At 30.9% G+C, this 9,665-nt stretch overlaps 1 protein-coding gene across 2 annotated transcripts; it reads right to left on the reverse strand.

Annotated features, from left to right (window-relative positions):
• Window positions 1-4,918: 4,918 nt before the first annotated feature.
• On the reverse strand, window positions 4,919-9,288 carry LOC120087944 (cation/H(+) antiporter 15-like). 2 transcript variants are annotated; one of them, XM_039044968.1, is made up of 3 exons: window positions 9,184-9,288; window positions 7,230-8,234; window positions 4,919-7,044 (listed from the first exon to the last, which is right to left on the reverse strand). In XM_039044968.1, exons 1-3 carry the CDS (start codon window positions 9,199-9,201, stop codon window positions 5,887-5,889), a joined length of 2,181 nt encoding a protein of 726 aa, XP_038900896.1. In that variant the 5' UTR covers window positions 9,202-9,288; the 3' UTR covers window positions 4,919-5,886. The 2 variants fall into 2 exon arrangements, with proteins under 2 accessions (XP_038900896.1, XP_038900895.1); XM_039044967.1 differs by having other exon boundaries at window positions 8,784-9,282.
• Window positions 9,289-9,665: the final 377 nt, after the last annotated feature.

The raw sequence follows: 9,665 nt of genomic DNA on the forward strand, positions 1-9,665 counted from the left end.
TCTTTTTTCCTTTTCTGTTTATTATCATTATTATTTAATTTATCCTTCATTTTCAGCCATTGTAATTTGGTTCCTTGTTTGGATGGAGGAGAATATTTAATAATCCATTGTTATTTTCTCAATTTTAATTGTTGTGTGATTCTAAAATGATTGTGGTAAAAGATTTGTCCATTTGCATCAATTTCAATTTGGATTTTTAATTTATATGTTAATGGTGAATGTTGGAATCCATACATTTATTTAACTAAGAAAAAAATTTACCATGTGATAGTTAAATTTTATATGAATACACAAAGTTGATTTTTTAAATATAAATTGTACTAATATTAAAAAATAGGAATCTTATTGAATAAGGTAAATCACAATGGTTGAGACGCTTGAAATAAATTATTTTATTATTTTTTGAGTAAAATCTCTATTTTTTTTTTTTAAAAAAAAGACGAAAATGAATCTATTATTGAAAATTATAGATTCAGTCAAGAGGAAGTATTCCTTTCTCGTGAAAAGAATTGAAAAGAAGTTGTTAATAATAGATTATCGAGAGATATAGGTAAAGAAATTTCCATTCGAGATTTAATAGTTGATCTATTTTTATTCGAGGCAAAATCCATCTTATTACTATATAAATAAACAAAAACAAAAATACGTCAATCACCGGTGAGTTATGTTGAATTTATTAAAGTAATTATTTTCTTTTTTATGAACCAGTATACATATAAAAATAAATTTAAAAGTTATAATTTAAGGTAATGGATTTTTGTGGGTAATATTTGACATTTGCAGTTAATTAGAATAAGACGAGGAAAATTTGTAATTAGGGTCAGATCCAATTCAATGATTGACATTATTTTGACTTTGAGATACATATGGTTTTTTTCTAATTTAATGTATTAAAATCAATAAATAATTTTCTTTCAATCATGGAGGCAGTTGATGAGCTGCCATTCACTAAATTAATTTTCTTAATACTGTTTAATCTTTGCACTGACACAATATGTTATTACAAATAATAAAATAAAACTAGCTTCTTGTCATTTAAAATGAATTTGTTATTATTATTTATAGAAAAATTTGAAATTCATTTATGCATGGTTCATAAATTAATTTTTTTAATGATCAATCTAACATAATTCAACCACTTAATAGAATATATCCCATTGACTCATATATTGTTGAATTAGAAAAAGAAATTTAAAACCTTAAAAATAAAATTCTAAGCTTCATAGTAATGAAACAATAAAAATCCACCATAGAATCAAATTCACTATAATTCAAACCAAAGCGACCTGGCTAGCATACGTATTAGAGACTACGAGATCTATGATTTAAATTCTCTCATTCTTATTGTATTAAAAAATTTGAGTATAACTCATTTGGTTAAAATATATTTTCAATATGTAAATTTGTCCATATATATTGTCAAATTAAAAGAAATGTTTATTGTGACTTTAAATTTTCTTACCTTATTTCTTTTTGGTAAAAAATGAAATAAAAACTAAAGCCTTTTAAAAAAAAAGTAAACTTATAAAAAATTAAACAACAAAAAATTCATCCACATAGTCAAGTTAAACATAACTCAATTGACTAAAACATAGACACTCGAAGAAGAAAAAAAAAACTAGAAGTTCGAATTTTTCTATCCATATATTGTTGGCCCAAAAAAATCTTTATTTTGGCTTCAAATTCTTTTTCCTTTTTTTTTTTTTTTTAGTAAAAATGTAACTTTTTTTACATTTAGATAAACTTTGACATTAAATCAATAATATAAATTTTATTATCAATTGAGAAAAATAATTATAGTATGATTGATTTATGGTTTTGTTATTATTTTTAAAATCAAAGGTTCTTTTGTTAAAAAAAAAATAAAGAGAGAAGAAAAAGATTAACTTTTGATACTCTTGAAACCAGAGCAATTTACTTTATTTAACTAATTTCAATAACCAAGATATTTGATTCTTTTCATCTCACTTTGCATTTAAATATCTTGATTTTACAATTTAAAATTAAGTTAATAACCTAGATGTTGATGAAGAACAAAAGCACCAAACTGTTAAATAATTTACTATATAGTATAATATTCATAAACACACACATATATATATACTGACACATTGAAGCTGAATTATGTACAATAAGCTGCAAAACTAGCTGGCAATATATATATATATATATATATATATATAAAATATATTTGAATATTATAAATTCATAACTTGGTCTTCTCAATTTCACATGGATTCCCCCATTTTTCATACTCCCATATTAATATAATACAATTCTTGGCTTAAAAAAAAAAAAAAAAAAAACTTCCACGATTACAATAATGTATACATGTTAATTATTTAATTAATTTTGTCTTGGACTACAAACCTGACTTGATTAACTATATTACAAACCCTTAATTGAGTATAATATAATTTTAGTTTTTTTTTTTTGTTTGTAATGATTTATTTATCTTAGTTAATATATAAATTTCATTTTTAATACCAAGTGATTTGCCTTGGATAAGGTGCCATCATACTTGTTTGAAAAATCATTGAAAGGATAATAATGGAAAGGGGATTCCTTCTATTCATGGAAATAATCAAAAACTTTATTTATTTATTTATTATTATTATTTTATGTTTATGAAATTTGGATGAGTGGAGATCGATTAGCCTGATTCAAGTAACCTGTCCAAACTATATGTTGCATTGTTATAAATGATTTTTATTCTAAATCTCAAGTATGATTGAGAAAATTTGATTGGAAGAGATTGAATTATCTCTTTAAACTATTAAAAAGTGTGAATAAAAATTTGAGAAAATCTCAGTTTGGTTCTATCAATTTAATCTCTAAATTAATTTAAATCTTAAACTTTTGTAAGTATATCAATTAATATTTTCTTTTAATCTTAATTTGAAAAATATTGTACTAAACATAAAATTGTTTCAATTAAAATTTTAAATTGTTATAAGTGAATTAATTTAGACCATTTATTAAGATTACATTTGAAAATCAACTATGCATTCAATTCTTATATGTGTGTAGACTTCTTCAAATGTCAAATTAATAAAATGGATGATTAGAATTAATGTATGGAGAATTTTTAAAGAAAATCCTAATTGAGTGTCTAAACTGGTTTACTTATGAAAGTTTTGAAGTTTAATTGATAAAATTATAAGTCTCACATTATCTAAATAGAACGGAATGAAGAGTGTAAATTGATACACTTACGAAAATTCAAAGTTTAAACTAGTATGATTATTAATTCAAAGTCTCAATCGATATAAACATCAAAGTTTAGGGGTGTAAATTTGATTTTTTTTTGTTTTTCTAAAAACTTTCAATGAGAATTTAACTTCTTTTTAATTTGATTGAAGTTTGAATGCTTAAGCTTTTCTTTATTTTCTCTCTCTCTTTTATCTTTTAGGTTTGTATGCTTAAGCTTGTATAGCTTATAATTAAATTAAACACAACACCTTTATTTCATTTGTACGCTTATAATTTGTAAAAACTAAGGGTATAGTACCAAAGTACACGATATATCTCATTAAATTGATTCATACAACACGAGTTCACATAGATAAAAAGACAATTTATAAAGTGGAACTTTTTAAAGTCTAGTGTCATAATTGAAATCTATCCAAATGTACGAGGATATTTTGTATATTTTAACTATATTATTATTATTATTATTATTTTGTCTAGTTAGAAAAAAATTGACTTTAGTCGAACTATGAAAACTAAGACTCGATCGGATAATCTTATAAATATTACTTTCACTAATTTATTTATTTATTTTGTTATCTAATTTTTAAGATTGATTTCAAAAATCAAGACCAGTTTTGAAAACTAAAAAAAATATTTTTTTAGAGGAAAAAAAGTAATTTTTGATATTTGTCTAAAAATTCGAATGTTTAATTAAGAAAGATAAAAACTCTAATAGTCAAATGTTTACTAAATGAGACTTAAGATAGAAAGGTTAGAAAGTCAGAAAAATCATACTAAAATACATAAACCAAAATGGCAATGTAACGGACTAACAGTTAACAAACTTGTAGTCCTAAAGAAGTAAACTCACTCACACTGAGAAGAAATTTAAGAGTTCTAAAATCAAGGATGAAAATATCCATCGATATGCCGATATATTCGTAAATCGAAGGGTTCGATATCGATATTAAATATCTGTGTAGAACATAAAAATGTCATCTTTTTGGTCCAATATGAACAAGAATACTAATAACAATATCCATAACTTAGTTTGAGAGTAAAAACAATTAATTATTAATCTAAATAAATGTTATAAAATTCGTGATTTACAGGAATATTCATCGATATTGATATTTTGTCGATATATCCGTTGATATATTCGTAAAATTAAAATGTCGATACCGATATCGAGATTGATATTTTTATCCTCGTGTAAAACTTGATATTAAATTAGACTAATCCATTAACTAAAAATAAGGTTGGAAGTGAATCCCAACTGTAGATGCATGTGAGTGTTGCAGAAGCTTAATATTCACAAGACTAGATGATTGGAAAGAGCGCACATGTAATGTTCAGCCATTGAAAATGGCAAAAAATAAATATAAACAGAAATAAATAAATTAATACTACTTTGGCCTTTGTACTTTTAACTTTCGTTCATTTTGGTTATTGTATGTTTAAAATGTTCACTTTGGTCCCTATTGATCTCGATATTTTCAAAATGTTTATTTCGATCATTGTACTTTCAACTTTAGTTTATTTTTGTCATTCTTTAAAAAAGTGATCCTTTTAAATCGTTAAAAATAAAATAAATGAAAATAAAGAGACCAAAATAATTACATTTTAAAATATAAGGATCAAAATGAATAATTTGAAATTACATAAATCAAAATAAACTAAGGTTGAAAGTATAGAGATCGAAAAAAACATTTTGAAAGTATAAAGACCAAAATGAACGAAAACCAAAAAACCGAAGCCAATGCAGTAGTAAAAAAAATAAAGCATTGATGAGGACAAAGAGGATCTGGGTTTATAGATTGAGGCTTCAATTCCCGGAGAAAATGGGAGAGTCTTCCCCATATTGAAGACATGCCCTTACTTCCCTGTTTAACGTGCACAGCTTCAGCACAAATTCAACCAAGGGTCTTCTTTCTCACAGTTTCCAAAGCAACAAAATTACATCTTTATCAAAATTGCTTCAATTCTCCATGTTTTCCATACACAAAACTACAAAACCAAACTACATTAATCAACAAGAATAATATATCATGGCCTCAGTTCAGAGTCTTCAGCACATTTCAATATCATGGTCATGGCCTGGTTCAGGTTTTAAGTTTAACATTACTACATGTAGAGGAAGAAGGAACATATCTGCTTAAACTTGGCCACTGATGCTCTCTGCAACTGCAACCAGATGAAAAAAGTTCATTACAATGATGTCGCTCGATCACGATACTGTGTAATCCTTACTTCCGACAGTCGATGAACTTGTTTCTTCAAATGACTTTGATGAAGTCAAGAGGAGCCTTTGACATATATCATTCGTTGATTTATGAATCTGATCTTCCTAGCAAATCAATGGTGTTTTCCTCGATAGATCATGGTGTATCTATGGAACGGATACATCAGCCAGATGATTCAGATTCTGCTTAGTAATATTTTGACCTTTTTGAGTCTGTATCCAGATAAAAAGTAAATGTTGATCAATGACATTGTAAGTTTTTAACTTCCAACATCTTTCCCAATCGGAGTTAAAATGTTCTCTGCATTATGTTTAACATATCAAGAAGGGGAGAAACTGTGAACCAAAAGTAGAGGCACAACTCTTGAACTATACTGATGGAGGGATAATCTCTATGCAACAAGATAAGTCAGATTTCATGGCAGATCATGTTAAATGTCCCAGAAAAATGTTTATATTTTCACTCTTCTCAGATGCATCGACTCTTCGGGGTCTCGCAGTCCCCATAATCTTGTCTGCTGCTGCACCACAAGTATGGATGTCCCGCTCTCATGATCGAATGAAGCAAGAAAGTCTCCCACAGCCCCCAAATCGCCCTGCCATTTATTCCATTGCCTAACATCAGACATCAACCAAGATTCGGCATGTCGCCTTCCAACCATTACAAGGTCATAAGCATTTTCAAGAGACTTGAGGACACAAATCAAATCCCTACAATCCATGACCACCTTGTCTTGGCAAGATATTCGGTTATTTTGAGAGGCTTTCAGCTTAAACTCACTCGAGAACTTTGTATCAAGCATCTTGCTTCTAGCTGTAGTCCCAACAATCTCTTTTGAAGACGAGAAATGGAATAGAGTGACCAGTATTCTATCCTGTTCTGACACTCGTGCTGCAAATGCTAATGCCTCTCGATCATCCGCGCCACCAAAGAAGAGCACTACCACTCGATGGAGTGCCAGATGCGAAAAATTATGGGAAGACCTGATGGTTCCATTGTCAATTAAAACTCCAACAGTGCAAGGTGCTTTGTCAAGTACATTCTTGTTTAGCTGTCTTATAGCATGGGAAGATTTTAACCCTTCGCCAACCATACCTTGCCTATGGAAAGGGATGATGATAAAGATCGTTCTCTTGTCGAGTGCTAATGAGCATACATCATTGTACATGGTTGTGTATGGTGAAATACCTTTGTAGCAATTTATTATGATACGGTCACCAAAATGTTTTGCAAGCTTTCTAAAAGCACTGAATATCTGTTCTGACAGTGTTTTGTATGAAAACGACCTTTCACGAGGCTGGTGAGCAATTAAAAGTGGAGAAGAACGGCCTACAAGCTTAATAAGATGTAGGACAATCAAATTAATGGGGCTCTGATGAGTCGGATTGGATACCAAAATAAGATCCAGAATTGCCTGGGCATTCTCTAATCCATGGATGCAAGCGAGTATTCGAAGTTCTTCATCATTTCTAAGATGCAAGATAGTCCTCCGTTTGCAAGCAAGGAACTTCCTCGAAGGATTATATATGGCCTTGACAAGAGGTGAAATAAATCCTGTTTCAAGGATCAAAGAGACAATCATAATGGTGAAGCTTTCATCGTTCATGACCTGCATTCGGTGTAATTATTTCCACTGAATAAGCAAACATTAAACAAAAAAAAGTAGTAATAAAAGAAGCAACAACTGCCCATTTCGTTTGAGTTTCATTATGATTTAGTAAACTCTTTGATGGAAAGCATCCTATCTGATAATATAATCCAAAAAGATTTTGAACAATAGGGAAGTTTACTTACATTGTGTACTTTCCAGCTAATCAAGATTACAAGTTCAATAGTGCCTTTGCAGTTCATAATAAGACCGAGAGTGAGTGCATCTCGAAATGGCATCCTACAGAGAAGGGGAGGCAGTATGCTCCCCACAACCTTTCCAAAGAGTGACACAAGAACAACCAGGTGAATAACACCCACATTCTCCAAATTCTGTATAGAGAAAACATTCATTCTTAATCCACAAGCAGTGAAGAATACTGGCATGAGCAATACTGATCCAAAGCAATCTAGCGTATCTGATAGTGCAGCTCCTAAGGGTGGACCATCTGGAATGACCAAACCCAGAAAAAATGATGTGAAAAGAGCGGTTAGACCAGTAACCTCACCCAAGAGTCCACAAATCAGCAATGCTACAAAAACTGCAAATATATAAATTTCCTTCACAGGTCTGCCTTCTGGGCTATTTTGAACTATCCAAAGAGCTCCTGGACGTATTCCAAACACGATAATAGACATAAGTAGACCATTTGAGAGAAAAAAACCAACTAAAGTTTCTGGTGACATTTCCTCAAGCGATGTTACGGTATAATTAAAAGACATGACAGACCAATAGCATATTTCAGACACCATAGAAGAAGAACAAGCCAGACGACCAATCTCTGAGTTAAGAATCTCAAACTCGTCAAGAAAGCAAGCAACCACAGGAAAAGAAGTCATGGACAGTAGCATCACCACATGAGGTAGCACATTCGACATCTCTTTGTCCAATGAGAGATTATGCTTGAGAGCAAAGGTAGTGAGTCTAGCTAGTGCATTAGGAAGAACAAAGCTTAAAATTCCAACAGCCAATGCCTTTTTGCCCGATTTCATTATGACCATTGGGTCCATCTTCACTCCAATTTGGAAGATACAAATCATGAGACCAAAAATAGAAAAAGTTTCTAATACATTTATTCCACTCAATGGGAAAACTCTGCTTGCAAATACTGAGTAGGAGCCAAGAACCGAAGGTCCCAATATCATCCCAGCCTGATGAAAACAAAACCATTTAGCTTCATATCTCATAACTTAATATCTCAAAAAAAGAAAAGAAAAAAAAAAAGATAACAAAAGCAGGCAGAGTTATAAATAATAGTTTTCCTCTTAACGACTCAACAACTTCCAAAGTGCAGTATTTGTATGATCAAAACACCTCTGACAACCAGAGATTGAGGTATGAAGTCACCATTGTCAAGTACAACTTGAAGGCACAACAGACAATCCACATTTTGTATCCAACCATTGTTATTTTTTAATAAGTGACATTATAACACTCCTCACAGCTTAACAGTCAGCCAAACATTGGTAGCTTCGAATGCAATGCACAAAGGTAAGCAACCCATGTGAAACTATCCTCTATTTAGATAAAATTTCCCAACAAGAAACTACATAAACAATCATAAAAGTAGACAAGACCCATTACAGGAATCAATCGACAACACTAAATAATCATCAGAACGAGCAACAATCAGGGCCAAAACTACATACTAAGAAACATTCGATACAAAAGAAGACAGAGAGGGAGAGAAAGAGAGTTACAAGAATCTGGGAAACAAAGGAGGGTTGAGCAAAGCGCTTGAGAAGGAAAGAGAGAAAGCGAGTTAAAATGGAGGCAAGGGAAAGCTGCAAGAGGAGGAGAGGAAGGGAATAAGAAAGAGGGTTGTCTCCGGACCAAAGGCCTTTGGAGTTGATTCGATTGGAAGGTTGACAGATAAAATGACTGCCCAGTTCCATCTGCATTTCCATGGCGGATTGGTGGGTTGGCGGAAGATTGAGAGAAGATTCTTGATTTGGGGAGATTGGGTTGGAGTTAGAGGTTGGGAAGAAGGAAACTGTGAAATGCCATGGAATTGGAAGAAGGGAGAAGAATGGAGATGGATGGAGGAGGAAATGAGAGGGAGTTCCATGTAATTCGTAGAGAAGTTTGAGCAAATCAAACCTTTCCCATCTTTTGCATTCAAGAATTAAATCATCAAATCCTATGTATGCAATTATGCATTGCTCACCAAAAAACCAGGAAAAACAAGAAACTGTTCTGTTATAAAAACATTTTTATCGACATCCGAATTACTCGAAATCCTATTATTTATAAAAGAAATGACAAAAGATAAAAACATGAGTAACGAAATTTCAATTATATGTAAGGGAAAATTATATGGATGTCCCCTTTCGAGGGTCAAATGAAATGTGGCACAAAATTCAAAAACACTCTGAATTTAGCCTTTTACTTAGGTTAACAGCATGTGAATATATTATTTTGACCCCAAAACGTACGCAAGGGTTAGATACACTCAAATTTCTCACTCTTTCCTCTCGTTCTAGACTCATTCCTCTCGCTCCTTCCTCTCGTTTCTTCACATTACTCTCCCTCATTTTCAATTCATTTTCTCTATTTTCGCTCTCTCTTCTTGATCTCACTCT

The sequence above is a fragment of the Benincasa hispida genome, chromosome 10 (assembly GCF_009727055.1).
Source record: "Benincasa hispida cultivar B227 chromosome 10, ASM972705v1, whole genome shotgun sequence".
NCBI classification, from domain to species: domain Eukaryota; kingdom Viridiplantae; phylum Streptophyta; class Magnoliopsida; order Cucurbitales; family Cucurbitaceae; genus Benincasa; species Benincasa hispida.